The following is an 18,204-nucleotide window of genomic DNA, read 5'->3' on the forward strand; positions in this document are numbered from 1 at the left end:
ATACTTACCGGTGTCCCTGGGTCCTCCTGCTGCTCCTCCTGGCCGCCGGCATCTTCTGGGGAAAAGAAAATGGCGGGCGCATGCACAGTGCGCCCGCCATCTGTCTCCATCTGCCGGCCGGCAGGAGAAGAGCAGTTGGGGCTAAAATTAGGGTTAGGGCTAGGGTTAGGGCTAGGGTTAGGGTTAGGGCTAGGGCTAGGGTTAGGTCTAGGGCTAGGGTTTGGGTTAGGGCTAGGGCTAGGGTTAGGGTTAGGGCTAGGATTAGGGTTAGGGCTAGGATTAGGGTTAGGGCTAAATTTAGGGTTAGGGTTGGGGCTAAAATTAGGGTTAGGGTTGGGGCTAAATTTAGGGTTAGGTTTCTTTCACACTTACGTCGGTACGGGGCCGTTGCAATGCATCGGCCCAACATACCGACGCATGTTGTGAAAATTGTGCACAACGTGGGCAGCGGATGTAGTTTTTCAACGCATCCGCTGCCCAATCTATGTCCTGGGGAGGAGGGGGTGGAGTTACGGCCACGCATGTGCGGTCAGAAATGGCGGATGCGACGTACAAAAAAACGTTACATTGAACGTTTTTTTGTCCCGACGGTCCGCCAAAACACTGATCCAGTGCACGATGAACGCGACATGTGGCTATCCATCACAATCCGTCGGCAATACAAGTCTATGGGCAAAAAACGCATCCTGCGGGTACATTTGCAGGATCCGTTTCTTGTCCAAAACGACGGATTGCGACGGATGCCAAACGACGCAAGTGTGAAAGTAGCCTTAGGGCTAGGGTTAGGGTTGGGGCTAAAGTTAGGGCTAGGGTTGGGGCTAAAGTTAGGGTTAGAGTTGGGATTAGGGTTAGGGTTTGGATTAGGGTTAGGGTTGGCATTAGGGTTACCCTTGGGATTAGGGTTAGGTTTGGGATTAGGGTTAAGGTTAGGGTTGTGATTAGGGGTGTATTGGGATTAGGGTTAGGTTTGAGGTTAGGGTTGAGATTAGGATTAGGGGTGTGTTGGATTTAAGGTTTTGACTAGGGTTATGGTTAGGGTTGACATTAGGGTTGTTTTGGGGTAAGGGTTGTGATTATCGTTAGGGTTAGTGATTAGGATTATGGATCGGGTTGGGATTAGGGTTAGGGGTGTGTTGGGGTTAGGGTTAGAGCTAGAATTGGGGGGTTACCACTGTTTAGGTACATCAGGGGGTCTCCAAACACGACAGCCAATTTTGCGCTCAAAAAGTCAAATGGTGCTCCCTCCCTTCTGAGCTCTGCCGTGCGCCCAAACAGTGGGTTACCCCCACATATGGGATAAATTGGACAACAACTTCTGGGGTCCAATTTCTCCTGTTACGCTTGTGAAAATAAAAACTTGGGGGCTACAAAATCTTTTTTGTGGAAAAAAAAATATTTTTTATTTTTAGGACTCTGCATTATAAACTTCTGTGAAGCACTTGGGCATTCAAAGTTCTCACCACACATCTATATAAGTTCCTTGGGGGGTCTAGTTTCCAAAACGGGGTCACTTGTGGGGGGTTACTACTGTTTAGGTACATCAGGGGCTCTGCAAACGCAACATAACGCCCACAGACCATTCTATCTAAGTCTGCATTCCAAAACGGCGCTCCTTCCCTTCCGAGCTCTGCCGTGCGCCCAAACAGTGGTTTACCCCCACATATGGGGTACCAGCATACTCGGGACAAATTGGACAACAACTTTTGGGGTCCAATTTCTCTTGTTACCCTTGTGAAAATAAAAACTTGGGGGCTACAATATCTTTTTTGTGGAAAAAAAAAATATTTTTTATTTTCACGACTCTGCATTCTAAACTTCTGTGAAGCACTTGGGCATTCAAAGTTCTCACCACACATCTAGATAAGTTCCATGGGGGGTCTCGTTTCCAAAATGGGGTCACTTGTGGGGGATTTCTACTGTTTAGGCACATCAGGGGCTCTCCAAACGCGACATGGCGTCCGATCTCAATTCCAGACAATTCTACATTGAAAAAGTAAAACGGCACTCCTTCACTTCCAAGCTCTGCGGTGCGCCCAAACAGTGGTTTACCCCCACATATGGGGTATTGGCGTATTCAGGAGAAATTGCATAACAAAATTTATGGTTACATCTCTGTTTTTACACATGAGAAAATAAAAAGAATGGTTCTGAATTAAGATGTTTGCAAAAAAAAGTAAAATGTTCATTTTTTCCTTCCACATTGTTTCAGTTCCTGTGAAGCACGTAAAGGGTTAATAAACTTCTTGAATGTGGTTTTGAGAACCTTGAGGAGTGTAGTTTTTAGAATGGTGTCACACTTCGTTATTTTCTATCATATAGACCCCTCAAAATGACTTCAAATGTGATGTGGACCCTAAAAAAATGGTGTTGTAAAAATGAGAAATTGCTGGTCAAATTTTATCCCTTATAACTCCCTAACAAAAAAAAATTTTGTTTCCAAAATTGTGCTGATGTAAAGTAGAAATGTGGGAAATGTTATTTATTAACTATTTTTGTGACATATCTCTCTGATTTAAGGGCATAAAAATACAAAGTTTAAAAATTACAAAATTTTAAAATTTTTTGCCATATTTCCGTTTTTTTCAGAAATAATCGCAAGTAATATCGAAGAAATGTTACCACTAACATGAAGTACAATATGTCACGAAAAAACAATCTCAGAATCAGCAGGATCCGTTAAAGCGTTCCAGAGTTATAACCTCATAAAGTGACAGTGGTCAGAATTGCAAAAATTGGCTTGGTCATTAACCCCTTTCTGACCTCGGACGGGATAGTACGTCCGAGGTCAGAAGCCCCGCTTTGATGCAGGGCTCCGCGGTGAGCCCGCATCAAAGCCGGGACATGTCAGCTGTTTTGAACAGCTGACATGTGCCCGCAATAGGTGCGGGCAGAATCGCGATCTGCCCGCACCTATTAACTAGTTAAATGCCGCTGTCAATCGCAGACAGCGGCATTTAACTACCGCATCCGGCCGGGCGGCCGGAAATGACGTCATCGCCGACCCCCGTCACATGATCGGGGGTCGGCGATGCGTCTCCATTGTAACTATAGAGGTCCTTGAGACCTCTATGGTTACTGATGAGCGGTGGCTGTGAGCGCCACCCTGTGGTCGGCGCTCACAGCACACCTCCATTTCTGCTACATAGCAGCGATCAGCAGATCGCTGCTATGTAGCAGAGCCGATCGCGTTGTGCCTGCTTCTAGCCTCCCATGGAGGCTATTGAAGCATGGCAAAAGTTAAAAAAAAAAAGTTAAAAAAATGTGAAAAAAATAAAAAAAATATAAAAGTTTAAATCACCCCCCTTTCGCCCCAATCAAAATAAATCAATAAAAAAAAAATCAAATCTACACATATTTGGTATCGCCGCGCTCAGAATCGCCCGATCTATCAACTAAAAAAAGGATTAACCTGATCGCTAAACGGCGTAGCGAGAAAAAAATTCGAAACGCCAGAATTACGGTTTTTTTGGTCGCCGCGACATTGCATTAAAATGCAATAACGGGCGATCAAAAGAACGTATCTGCACCAAAATGCTATCATTAAAAACGTTATCTCGGCACGCAAAAAATAAGCCCTCAACCGACCCCAGATCACGAAATATGGAGACGCTGCGGGTATCGGAAAATGGCGCAATTTTTTTTAAATTTTTTTTAGCAAAGTTTGGAATTTTTTTTTCACCACTTAGATAAAAAATAACCTAGTCATGTTTGGTGTCTATGAACCTGTAATGACCTGGAGAATCATAATGTCAAGTCAGTTTTAGCATTTAGTGAACCTAGCAAAAAAGCCACACAAAAAACAAGTGTGGGATTGCACTTTTTTTGCAATTTCACCGCACTTGGAATTTTTTTCCCGTTTTCTAGTACACGACATGCTAAAACCAATGATGTCGTTCAAAAGTACAACTCGTCCCGCAAAAAATAAGCCCTCACATGGCCAAATTGACGGAAAAATAAAAAAGTTATGGCTCTGGGAAGGAGGGGAGTGAAAAACGAACACGGAAAAATGAAAAATCCCATGGTCATGAAGGGGTTAAGTACCAAATTGGCTCTGTCACTAAGGGGATAAACCAGGAAAGGGGACTTTTTTGAATGTATGTAAACGGTTGACTCAAAACATGGTGGCGGTTTGGGGGGGTCCCTGGGAATCTGACAGGTTCTCTCTAAGGCCTTACAGCCCGAACATGGTGAAACCTGAGCTTATGTCTAAATGAGAAAAAATCAATTAATGCCACAGCCGGAGTAATGTCGGTGCTCCCGAACCTATGAATACATGATCACAGGAAGTGACCAACCCCAACTAATGTTCACTTTAAAAATCCCCACGTAAAAGTTTAAAGGGGGGTTTTAAGGGAATTACAAAAGATTAAAAGCTTGCTGTAAAATCTTGTGTCCTGTCAAAATAAAGTTTGAGTACTTTTGGTCAATTTAGTTATTTTCCCTGAATCTGATATTCTTGGTGGATGCCACCTGTTCTCCTTCTGCACTTTTTTGTTTGGGATTGTTGGTAATTCAACAATCCCAAACTACATTTGTAACCTGCACTCTTCTCTGCTTCTCTCTCCTAGGACCTACCCCTTATGTGGTTAATGACAGACAGTTATAGAGCCAGTCCATGCATGTGAGAACAGGACTAGAGGGGAGAAATACTGCAGAAAATAAGCACTGTTTTGGTACTCTAGTTTCAAAAAGGAAAACCATCAGCAGTTTTTTTTTTATTATTATTATATAATCTAAGAGCAACAAAATGTTGAGGCAGAGGCAATGTCGGTTAGTGGGCTCCTCATTGCAGTTTCAATAAAATCAGTGCTTTATCAGCAGGATATTATCACTAGATGTCTTCTGCCACATAGTTCTTCTAACTCCATCCCCATCACTGATCAGCACTTTTTGCCTTTGTACAGAAAGCTGCCAATCAGTGGTGCGGGTGTGTTACACAGAGCTCAGTATTCAGAGAACTGCTAGATCTGTTGCAGTGATTTGATCAAAATGGCAGCAAGCAGCCCAGTAAGTGAAATATCACTGGAAATGAGGTCTCTGCCCCTACATTATGCTGCTCTCCAATTACATAGCAAAAAATCTGGTGATAGTTTTCCTTTAATGCAAAAAAATCCAGCTATAATTTTAAGTACGGTATTTGCACACTGAGGCAAAACCTTACCATAGAAGTAAATTAATGTGCAAATACATTTTAATGTATTAAACAAAATAATTTATTTGGCCATATACTTTTTATAATAGTAATCAAAATGCACGATTTAAACTAAATCTATTTGAACAGATCGTTGACACATCGTCATGGTCTGGAAAGTAGTCAGCCATGTTACCAGTTTCATTACAATTTTGATTAACTTTTCTAACTACCGTAGTTTTATTTTTTTAATACTTTGCCCCAGGTTTTATTTACAGCCTTTAAAAGGGTGAATTAATTTGCGGCATATTTGTTACAGAAATTTCTGCCACTGTCCCATACATATGAATGTAAAGAAAAGAAAATCCGTGCCCGTGCTGCAGAAGCAGCCCCATTCAAATGTATGTAACTGATTTATAGTCCCAGTATTTTGGCACCCATCTGCCATAATTTTCCTAGTTCTATTGGAAACAGACGACAAGATTGTCTACAGACACAACCGTAAAAACTTAACGGAGCTGCTATAATGCGATTCCCTTTTAATGTTGCGGGACCTTGCCTGGTAAACATGAATGCAGAATTGTGTGCAGATTTAGAGCCTGCCGGTAATGCTCAGAGATTAATGATCGCTATATCAGGTTAATATCTTTGGCTATTAGCCAGGAAGCAGAGACGATAATTGACCATCCATCTATTTCATGATCAGCCATTAATTCGGGCATACAGGAAATCTGCGTATGCCCAGTTGCAATTTACAGAAGGCAGACAGGCTGATCTTCTGACATCGGGGCTAGCTTCATATAATCTTTATTTATTTTTTATGTAGAAGGACTTGTCAAAAGAATCAATATAAAATTTATACTTTAAGTTTTATATTTTTACTGGGCACATTTGAGTATGATAAACTTACATAGTGAAATAGGTTGGAAAAATACCTCGGTCCATCAAGTTCAACCTTTCTCCACCAATTGTACATTTCGTCACTAATTTAACTATTACCCACAATATTATTTGTATCAAGGAAATTGTTCAGCCCTTTTTTAAAGGGAATCTGTCACCTGAATTTGGCGGGACCGGTTTTCTGTCATATGGGCGGAGTTTTCGGGTGTTTGATTCACCCTTTCCTTACCTGCTGGCTGCATGCTGGCTGCATTATTGGATTGCATGTGCCGGCGCACTATGTCCCGGAACTATTTCGCTGTGTTCCGGGATATAGTGCGCCGGCGCATGCGCACTAATGCTTTTCGGCTTTGCCCGCAGTTGGGCAAAGCATACTGCGCGTGCGCAAGGCAAGATTGCCTTGCCCAGGCGTGTACTACGGAGGACAGAGAATGAACTTCAATCCAATATTGCGGCCAGCATGCAGCCAGCGGGTAAGGAAAGGGTGAATCAAACACCCGAAAACTCCGCCCATATGACCGAAAACCATTCCCGCCAAATTCAGGTGACAGGTTCCCTTTAAAGGCTGTTATAGTGTCTTCAATTACTACCTCTTGTGGTCGGCATTTCACAGTCTGACCGCTCTAACTTTAAAGAGCCCTTTCCTATTTAGCTGCCGGAATCTCCATTCTTGCACCCGTAATGAGTGCCCCCTGGTCCCCAGTACAGTCCTTGGAAGGAATAAGCCATGCGCCTGTCCTTTGAGCTGGCCACACATATCTTTATACAGATCCCCACTGAAGCCCAACTTTTCCAATCTCTCCTCATATGAGAGGCCTTCCATCGCTTGTTCTGAGATATCTGATGTTGTATATACTGTAGGCATGTCAATTTTGCTTTAATTTCAATAAAGGTGGAGTTACTGGTTATTGGTAGTAGAGGAGATTGTGGCATTCCAAAAATGAAGCCAAGCCCCTCAGCTGGCTCGTCTTTGAAGCCTGAGGATTAGAAGTTTAGATTAATAAATCCTTTAGTAATGGTAGCCAAAATAATTAAAAGATGTCATATATTTGACCAAGCTGTGTTGATCAGAGTATTTACAGACACATAGAGGCATAATGCAAAAAGAGTATGATTTTATTAGCATGTACCCAGTTTAAAATTTTTCCAAGATTAAGAAAATAATAAGTGGGGGCTTACAGAGAAATCATAAGGACCCACCCTACCATGAGAGCTGTTATAACAGATCTTTATATTGAGGTTCCTGCCAGTGTTTTTTGAGCAGAATGGACAACTTTCATTAACAGTCTACATGCAACGCTAAATGTGGGTTAGGCTAGAACCAATAGAGGCAGTTTTTAATAAACATGTTTGTGCCCCATATTAGAGTATGGCTTCCTGCAACTTCTGTGTGTGCATTCATGAATTGAGGGACACCAATGGTAGCTGATGCTGTTGAGGCTAAAAAACAGTTAATGCGTCGCTAGGTTAGGTCTCCCAGGAACCCGTAAAGATGTTCTGGCTGGTAACATCCCTGGTAACCATGTATGTGGGTTCCTTAACCCGACGTGTGATGTCATCTGCTAAAGAGTGTGGCGATTTCATAGGAGCAAAAAGAAACCCATGCATATTGGGAAAATGCTATTTTCCTTTGTCAAGATATGGTTCGTATACCTCTGTTTTTTTTTTTTATATATATAGTGCTCCAACCTCATCATGTGATAAGGGGTCTGGACACCATGAAGTAGCTATAATAATGGCTAAAAGATGTCTAATGTTGTCCAAACTCACTTGTGATGTTCTTTTGTTTGTGGTTCATTAAAAATTATTAAATTCTAACAAGTGTTTAAGAATATAAATCTATATAAATAATTAAAAATACATAATAACATATGCCACAAAAATATATATTGATATCTGTCTTAAAACATCCTGCAAAGCCTGAAAAAGGAAGGGAGACAAAGGGTATAAAAATCTAATATATACTCCAAGATATGGAATTTTATAAAATTTGTCACCCTTTAGAAGTACCTTTCACTTGTAGTACATCAGGATTAGTACACTGTAGGTAGGCTTCAGGTGGCTGTATTTCACGGTCTGTATATGGAGGACATTGCAAGGACTGACTGTGGATCTCCGGACCTGTACTTACATTTTTACATATTCCTATGAGGTTGTCAGTTTCGGTCAGGAGACATGAGGGTAGTCCTAACATTGCAGTTTGTATACGGACTATGAAATACTTTCACCTGTCTGAGTACAGGGTGGAGAGACAAGAGACTTAGACAGGGAAAGTCCTGTACTCTTACTCTCAGAATATCATGGATCTTGCTGTGCAGCAGTTGAAATAATCTTCTAAAGGAGCATGGACTGGGCAATTAAAATGTATGTAGGAGAGAAGAAAGCAAAGTAAGCTATTGAGATGTATTACAAAAAAATCATAAATGTGCAGTGCTTCGAGAATAATAAAATGGTGAAGAAAAAGTTTTGATACTCGTTAATGGAAGCTGTGAAAAAAATCTTTATTTAGCTAATTTCCCCCTAGTGATGACGGCAGGAAAATGCTATGACTCAGTTCAGTAGTGGGATGCCTCCCTTCACCATGGGCCCCATAGCAGTGACATGGTTTGCCTCTATGATATTCTACTGATTAAAAAAAAAAACATTGCTTCTAATTTTATTTCTTTTGATTTATATGGTTAAATCTTACAATCTGAAAAAAAGAAATATTGAAAGTGGTATTTTAGCATAAGTCCGGTATTACTCATCCACTTGATAAGTCATTACTTTTAAATCCACATGGGTTCCACTGCTCAGTTTTCCACGATCGCCACTTGTGGCCCTCATTCTCACCTGGCCAGGGAAGAATTGCAAGCTCCTTGCTTTTCTATTCAAAGTCTATTGTGCTGAAGATGCCAAATCCTGAGCTCGACTATTTTTGGCAATGCCATAGATTTGAGTGAAGGGCCATCCTGTTCCATTAAACACCTTCTTCACCCAGTTTTATTCTGCTTGGCGACCGGTGAATGTCTCAACCTTGGACTCCATGATGATTTAAAAGTTATATCCTATTCACTAGAATGTCCCTTTATGGCTCTCTTTTTAGTTTTCTTCATTTTTAACTTTACAATTTTTTTGTCTAAAGTTTTCTAAATCCCGATTTATAAGTACTTATTCTTCTCGTTTTTTTTCTCTTCTTGTTTTATAGAAATGATATTGTATGGACCATTTTGCTCAACTAGAATCTCCTGGAATTAATCTGGAAACCACCCAACTGTTAACAGAAATACAGCCTGATAATTCCTACTTTCTCTGGAGTAAACAGCTGGATGAAACAAACCTTAAAAATGCATGACTGGTGACAATACAGTATCGGATTCAAGCTTTGCGGAGATAAAAAAAAACAAACAGTTCAACATCTGCTACAGAAGTAAATGTTTTCCATGATGATATCTATTTCTCTCCAAAATGCAAACCTGATGTATGTATAAGACATTTTATAGAAAAATAAAAAACAAGAGAAATCCTGATGGTCAAGATGACCTCGGAGGATGTAGCTGCTTCTGTTATTTTACCGTCAGTGCATGGAAAAGTGATACCTTCTCAGTCAACTGGAGATAAAAATTCTACGAATACTTTGAATAGTAGGGTTATAAAAAGATCCAGAACAGTCCATGAAGAAGAGATTGAGGAGACAGCAGCTTGCATAACTAGGTCGAAAGGGCATCGTGTTGGGAATTCTGTAGTAAAGTCTTTTGCGATAGAAGAAACCAGAGAAGGTGTAGAAGATCTACATGGGAAACCTTGCATATCAAATGCCGTTGACTGCTTCAGCATAAATAGTAAAGTGTTAGAAAAGGCTTGCAAAGCCAGCCTAGGTTTCCATCCATTTTACAAATCGTACAATCCTTTAAAAGGTAAAAATGTATCCTCGGAGCTCCAGATTCCTGCAGTGCTCACAGAAATTAATTTGAAAGTGGATCGATCACCAGTGGACAAAAGGGCATTAGAGGGTCAGCTAATGGTAAATGATCAATGCACAGGTGCAGTTAGCTGCATTCCTACATTACATCTAACTTCTTCCCCTCCCAAGAGCTCTTTATGTGCCACAAATAACCCATGTTTTTTTGGCAGCCATTTACAGACAATGAAAAGAGATTGCTACGGCAGTTTTGTCTCCGGCTCCTGTCATTTAAACAGCCGTTCTGAAAGCTGTGACAGTAACGATGGACGAGTAGGTTTCTGTGGTGAAGGAGGTCATCATGTGAATAATCAATCAAGGTTGTGCTCAGAAAAAGCACCAGTATTTCCCAGTGACAGCGCTCACGGACAGGATTTACTTTGTGTTATGTCCTCAAATCCATTACAAAGTCAAGAGACCTGTGAAAGCTTCATGGATGAAACGGATAATGATTTATCGAGAAGCAGAAAAGACCGCTCCACTCTGCTGGTCAGGAGGTTTTGTAAAAATTATAAAGAGGTGAAAAAGTCTGTTTATACGAGAACCAGCGCAATTGTTAAATCACTGCCACCTGGTCGCATTGGGACTAGAGCGTGCTGTTTTGTTAAGCGGAAACAAGAAAGGACAACTGAACTCAAGTGTCACTGGATAACTATTCAATGGCCGCCATCTGCGCAGGGTTCATCCAGGAGAGGGGACTTACTCTGCTACTTGGTGAGAATGACAGCATATGGGGTAAGAACGAGTATTATGTATTTTTATTATCCTTTATCATGTTGTATTTATGAAGTGTGGCATAAAATATTTTTCATCCTTCTTGTTGCCAAGTTCTTGGATAGATACAGTTGTAAAGTGCCTGTAAAGACTAGCCACTTTGCAATATATTTGTTATTAAAATTCCTCTCTGTTATCAAGATAACATTACCTTTTTATTTGATTGTTTACAGCTCTTTGCCTACGTTACCAGCCACCACTATGGTCTAGCAGTAATGGCCGAATGTGCGCTGGTCTTACAGGATCTTTCCAATAGAGTTTGCAAGCACTGCACTGAAGCTTGCCAGGATCGCCTTACTGCACTGTTAGTTCTCAATCCCTGCCAGCTTCACTGCTACTGTGCTAGTAATGCTGCCGAGGCAATACTGCCTTATATAGCCGCATTGGAAGCGCAGAGTTTGAGCCAGCTGTGTAATGATGCTGCAAGTTCCAACTGTCAATCAAGTAAGGCCACACCCCACAGGAAATCTGGAGGCCGGGAAACTGAGCTCTACCGAACAGAAAAGAACCCCTAAAGAAGGCCTCCCATGAATATTTTTTTCATCAGTTCTGTGTATATGTACACATGTATTAATATACTCACCTACTGCCTCCTTTTCCTGAATATAGCGCTGTTCTGCTCCGCTTCTGAGTGACGTCACCTCTCCGCAGATTCTCCAGGTCACACTGCACTCTGCTTGACCCGGAAGTGTTTTTTACAATGTAAGTTGATGGAGCATCAGAATGAGACTCAATAGTAAACATTGTAAAAGAGACTTCTGGCTTATGCATAGAGTGACCTGGGGTAGTCTGAAGAAGTCACTGAGATGAGAAGATCAACGCAAATCCACTCATGCTGCATTACATGCACATATAAACTGAATTAATGAAAAATATATTCATGGTGAGGGCTTCTTTAAGATGTTCATATATATAGTATATGAGCAGTAGCCTGCTGTTTATGGGGGCATCCCGACTTTCCCAACACAAAATCTTAAAAGGAACCTGTCACCCCCAAAATCGAAGGTGAGCTAAGCCCACCAGCATCAGGGGCTTATCTATAGCTTTCTGGAATGCTGTAGATAAGCCCCCGATGTATCCTGAAAGATGAGAAAAAGATTTTAGATTATACTCAGGGGCGGTCCCGGTCCGTTTCTGGTCTGATGGGCATTGCGGCCCTGGGTGAGTATAATCTAACCTCTTTTTCTCATCTTTCAGGATACATCGGGGGCTTATCTACAACATTACAGAATGCTGTAGATAAGCCCCTGATGCTGGAGGGTTTAACTCACCTTCTATTTTGGGGGTGACAGGTAACAAGCAGAAGAGGCTTGTTTGGTCTAAAGAACACAAGGAATGGACCATTCCCGGTGACTGCCTCTTGAAGCTCATCAAGAGAACGCCAAGAGTGTGCAAAGCAGTTATCAAAGCAAAAGGTGGCTACTTTGAAGAACCTAGAATATAAGACATAATTTCAGTTGTTGTTTCACACTTTTTTTGTTAAGTATATAATTCCACATGTGTTAATTCATAGTTTTGATGCCTTCAATGTGAATGTACAGTTTTCATAGTCATGAAAATACAGAAAAGTCTTAAAATGAGAAGGTGTCCAAACTTTTGGTCTGTACTGTATCTGAAGCTATTCGATCATCCCTAGTAATTAATACTTCATACAAAAGCCTTTGTTAGTGATGACAGCGTCAAGACGTCTCCTGTATGGAGAAACTAGTCGCATACATTGCTAAGGTGTGATTTTGGCCCATTCTTACACACAAACACTCTTCAAATCCTAAATGTTCCCTTGGACTCCTTCTATGTACTCTGAGTTTTAGTTTCTTCCTTAAATTTTCTATTGTATTCAGGTTTGGTGATTGGCTCTGCCATTGCAGCTGCTTAATTTTCTTTCCATGAACCCAATTGATTGTTTCCTTGGCTGTGTGTTCAGGATCATTGTCTTGCTGAAATGTCCACCCTCATTTCATCTTTATCATCCTGGTAGATGGCAACAGGTTTTTTCCAAGAAGGACTCGGTACATTTGTCCATTCATCCTTTCTTCAATTATATGAAGTTTATCAGTGCCATATGCCGAAAAACAGCTCCACAGCATGATGTTCCCGGCTCCAAAGTTCACAGATAGTATGGTGTTTTTGGGGTGATATGCAATGCCTTTTGGCCACCAAGCTTATGGCATCCAAAGAGTTCAATTTTGTCCTCTACGACCAGGCTATATTCTCTCAGTATTTCTCAGGTTTGTCTAAATGTTGTTGAACAAACTTTAAAAGCGCTTGAACATGCTTATTGTTCAGCAATTGAGTCTTGTGTGGTGAGTGTTCATACAGGCCATGGAGGATGGAGTGCACTACTTATAGTTTCCTTTGAAATAATTGTACCTGCTGATTCCAGGTCTTTCTATAGCTCTCCACGTGTGGGTGTTAGCTCTTGGACAACTCTTCGGATAATTCTTTTCAGTTCACCCCTCTGTCTGAAATCTTGCAGGGTGTACCTGGTTATGGATGGTTTATGGTGAAATTATGTTGTTTCCACTTCCGGATTATGGCCCCAACAGTGCTCACTGGATCCTTCAGTAGTTTAGAAATTCATCTGTAACCAATGCCATCAGCATGTTTTACAACAATAAGGTTGCAAAGATTTGGGGACAGCTCACTGGTTTTACCAATCATGAGGTGTTTCTTGTGTGGCACCTTGGTAATGAGACACCTTTACATAGGCCATCAGTTGAACCAGCTGATATCATTTTTCACTAAGTGGCAGGACTGCTTACTAATTACTGATAGATTTCAGCTGGTGTCATGACTAGTGTTGAGCGATACCTTCTGATATTCGGAAATAGCGGTATCCGATTGGATCGGCCGATATTCAAAAAATATCGGATATCGCCGATACCGATACCCGATACCAATGCAAGCCAATGGGACACAAATATCGGAATTAAAATAAGCCCTTTCTGTCCTTGTACATCCTGTTCCAGAGGGGGGAAGAGTGTGGGTGGAGACTGCGTGTCTATGTTGGACCATGGGGGCTCTGTGCGGGCCTGCCAGTAGTCTGTACGGGCCTCTCGGGGGTCTGTACGGGCTGCTGGGGGTCTGTGCGGGCCTCTCGGGGGTCTGTGCGGCCTGCCGGGGGTCTGTGCGGCCTGCACAGGGGTCTGTGCGGCCTGCCGGGGGTCTGTGCGGCCTGCCAGGGGTCTGTACGGGCCTCTCTGGGGTCTGTGCAGCCTGCTGGGGGTCTGTGCAGCCTACCGGGGGTCTGGACGGGCCTCTCGGGGGTCTGTGCGTCTTACCGGGGGTCTGTGCGGGTGTGCAAGCATCGTCAAATGGGACTACAAGTCCCAAAAAAACATGCATACTACATACATACATACTACATACAGTACATACTGCATACATACTGCATGCATACTGCATACATACTACATACCACATACCACATACATACTACATACATACAACATACTACTTACATGCATACAACATACTACATACATACTACATACCACATACATACTACATACATACAACATATATACTACATTCATACATTACATTCATACATTACATTCATAAATTACATACAATACATACATACAGACATACAGTACATATAACATAGATTACACACTCACCATTGCTTGTCATTTTGATCCCCGAAGCCAGTGTCATCTGTAAAAAAGATTAAAATAACAAACAACCAATATACTCCTTGATCCGCAGAAATCCACGAGTGTCCCACGACGATCTCCCGTGGAAAATGGTGCAGTGATGTGCTGTATGCTATGCCCACAGTTGGGCAAAGCATAATGCGCAGGTGCAAGAGCCGAATGCACTGCGCAACTGTAAAAAAAAGTGCGATCTGTGCGATTCACAGATCAAGTTTATGTCAGGCACGCCGAGGAGCGGGGGAGAAACAGTGATTTAACCATGCCCATTTGACCAGATCAGCGTGATCGACAGGTGAAAACGGCGACTTTACTAAGGTACTTTGGCAGCAAAGGTGGGGAAACAGGGGACAATAAAAGCACTATTGTAAAGCATAGCTCAGGCCCTATTTAACGCTATTTTTATCTGATATTGAAAAAATGGGGTGACAGGTTCCCTTTAGCCATACTTACCATACTTCAGCACCTGCAAAAAACGTAAAACAATAAACCGTATACTACCTGTCCGCCGTAGTCCAATTAATAACGAGTGTCCCACGATGATCTCCCCTATAGAACAGTGACATCGGGTGATGTCACTGGTCTATAGGACCTTCAGTGACACACTGACAGGAGACAATGGCTCCTGCAGTGCATCACTGAACTATAGTAACCTCACTTTAGTCTCACTTTATGGCATTTACTGCATGGGAAAATTTCTCACACAGCAATGCCAAAAGTGAGACTAGGGACTATTTTTCACAGCAGCGGAGGAATACAGTGCGGAAGGATACCTTCCTCCCGTCATTGTATTCCTGGAGCCCCTAGAGAGCGGTCGCATCAGCTGATGCTGCTGTTCTCCATGGGAGATCGTCGTGGGACACTCGTGGATTTCTGCGGATCACAAAGTATATTGGTTGTTTGTTATTTTAATATTTTTTACAGGTGACACTGGCTTCGGGGAACAAAGTGACAAGTGATGGTGAGTATGTACTCTGTTATATGTATTGTATGTATGTATGTATGTATTGTATGTAGTATGTATGTAGTATGTATGTAGTATGTAGTATGTATTTTGTATGTATGTAGTATGCATGTAGTATGCATATTGTATGTATGTAGTATGTTGTATATATCTATGTATGTATGTTGTATATATCTAGTATGTTGTATGTATGTAGTATGTATGTAGTGTGTTGTATATATCTAGTATGTTGTATGTATGTAGTATGTTGTATATATCTAGTATGTTGTATGCAGTATGTAGCATGTATGTTGTATATATGTGTGTAGTATGTTGTATATATCTAGTATGTTGTATGTATGTATGTAGTATGTATGTAGTGTGTTGTATATATCTAGTATGTTGTATGTATGTAGTATGTTGTATATATCTAGTATGTTGTATGTAGTATGTAGCATGTATGTAGTATGTATGTAGTATGTTGTATATATCTAGCATGTTGTATGTATGCAGTATGTATGTTGTATGTTGTATGTAGTATGTTTGTATGTAGTATGTAGTATGTTGTATATATCTAGTATGTTGTATGTAGTATGTATGTTGTATGTATGTATGTAGTATGTTGTATATATCTAGTGTGTTGTATGTATCTAGTGTGTTGTATGTTGTATGTATGTATGTAGTATGTTGTATATATCTAGTATGTAGTATGTATGTAGTATGTATGTTGTATGTATGTAGTATGTATGTAGTATGTTGTATATATCTAGTATGTTGTATGTAGTATATATGTTGTATGTATGTATTTAGTATGTTGTATATATCTAGTATGTATGTAGTATGTTGTATATATCTAGTATGTTGTATGCATGTATGTAGTATGTATGTAGTATGTTGTATATATCTAGTATGTTGTATGTAGTATGTATGTAGTATGTATGTTGTATATATGTAGTATGTAGTATGTAGTATATATCTAGTATGTTGTATGCATGTAGTATGTTGTATGTATGTAGTATGTATGTTGTATGTAGTATGTATGTATGTAGTATGTTGTATGTATGTAGAATGTATGTAGCATGTATGTATTAAGTAGTATGTGTGTAGTATGTATGTTGTATGTATGTAGTATGTTGTATATATCTAGTATGTATGTATGTTGTATGTTGTATGTATGTATGTAGTATGTATGTAGCATGTAGTATGTATGTAGTATGTAAGTAGTATTTTTTTTACATTCAACACATTAGCCGGATGATGGGACTACTCCTGTCCCATCATTGGCTAATGTGTCAATCACTGCCATTGTAGCAGGCATAGCCCGATGGGACTCATAGTCCCATCGGACGATGCCTGCACACCCGCACAGACCCCTGGCAGGCCGCACAGACCCCCGAGAGGCCCGTACAGACCCCCGGCAGGCCGCACAGACCCCAGAGAGGCCTGAACAGACCCCCGGCAGGCCGCACAGACCCCCAGGAGGCCCGTACAGACCCCCGGCAGGCCGCACAGACCCTGGGCCGGCCGCACAGTTCCCCGAGAGGCCTGTACAGACCCCTCCACGGTCACGCACTGACCCCACCCGCACACACAGACGCAGTCTTCGCCCACGCACCACCCACACTCCATTATAGTGCATCATTGCACTATAGGAACTTCCGATTCCGGTATCCGATATCTTAAAAATATCGGAACTCGGTATCGGAAATCCGATACAGCGAATATCGGCCGATACCCGATATTTGCTGTATCGGAATGCTCAACACTATTCATGACGTTCCATGGCTTTTTTACTTCTCTTTTTTTCATGTGTTCAATACTTTTTTCCTGTATCATTTCTCATTATGGGGTGCATACTTTTTGACCTGATGTTGCTAAGGTTCCCAGAGTAAAAAAGGACAGTGGATGAAGCAAGACACACCTTGTAAGTTGGCTGTGCATCCTCCACTTTTCTATTCATTGAGTGCTGTGTGGCAGATCCCCTAAATGTATAAACATTCAACCCTGAACCATGCAGGAGAACAGCAAATCCAGGATGAGAGTGAAGGCATGCATTGGCCAACATTACTCTCTTCCTGCACAAAGCCCCCTTTGGCAAATTTAATGTCGTTTATGGTGCAGTTTTAGTTTATTAAGAAAAGTTGTCATCTACTGTCATCTGCTCCTGACTACCCCACATCCCACTCCTGTTTCTAATAAATGTGTTTTAATGTTTCAAGTCATATTGTCTGAATTGTAATATTGTATTTTCTTTTGATCATCCACTATATAACCACCATAAAACTTGTATTTTATAGCTCTTTTTTTCTTTCTGTTCTTTTTTTCTTTTTTTTTTTAAATAGAGGTTCGAAAGCTGACAAAATGAGAACTAAAATGTTTCAAGTCAATATTTTCAGAAGGCAGTCATGTTTAGTGACACTAAATTATTAAGCTGCCTTTTGTATTTAGCAATTCTCACTCTGATTAGCAGCAGAGAACATGAATAATTTACCATGAAAATTGTAATAGGATTATACCTGACCTTAATCCTTCACAGCCAAAAGCTTTTCAACAGAGTTTTCAATAGTGATTTCTGTATGTTCTTTGTAACTATACCAGATACATCTCCTAGGCTGAAAGCAAGTTGATTTTGCTGAAAGCCAGGCTACTTCTAAGTGACATGTAATATAATTTTACATTTAAGGCTGAATTCAGACATCCGTGAAACATTGTCCCTGTATAGACTGTGATGTTCGGACTGGCCATGGATCGCCTTGCCAGAACATAAAAGCCTCATATATACTTATGAGGGTATCTATTTCTGGTCAGGAGATTCAACTCCAGTCTGTGCACTGTGGTTAGTTTTCAGTGTGTGTTTAAA

General features: G+C 41.1%; 1 protein-coding gene across 1 annotated transcript in view; it reads left to right on the forward strand.

Moving 5' to 3' along the window:
• PLCE1 (phospholipase C epsilon 1) overlaps positions 1-18,204 on the forward strand; it is a 336,405-nt gene that overhangs the window by 29,741 nt on the left and 288,460 nt on the right. The window contains exon 2 of the mRNA XM_069753455.1: positions 9,219-10,706. Coding sequence (XP_069609556.1) covers positions 9,540-10,706 — 1,167 coding nt within the window. The 5' untranslated portion in view covers positions 9,219-9,539. The remainder of the gene's footprint in view (positions 1-9,218; positions 10,707-18,204) is intronic.

This window comes from Ranitomeya imitator, chromosome 2 (genome assembly GCF_032444005.1).
Source record: "Ranitomeya imitator isolate aRanImi1 chromosome 2, aRanImi1.pri, whole genome shotgun sequence".
In the NCBI taxonomy this organism is placed as follows: Eukaryota; Metazoa; Chordata; class Amphibia; order Anura; family Dendrobatidae; genus Ranitomeya; species Ranitomeya imitator.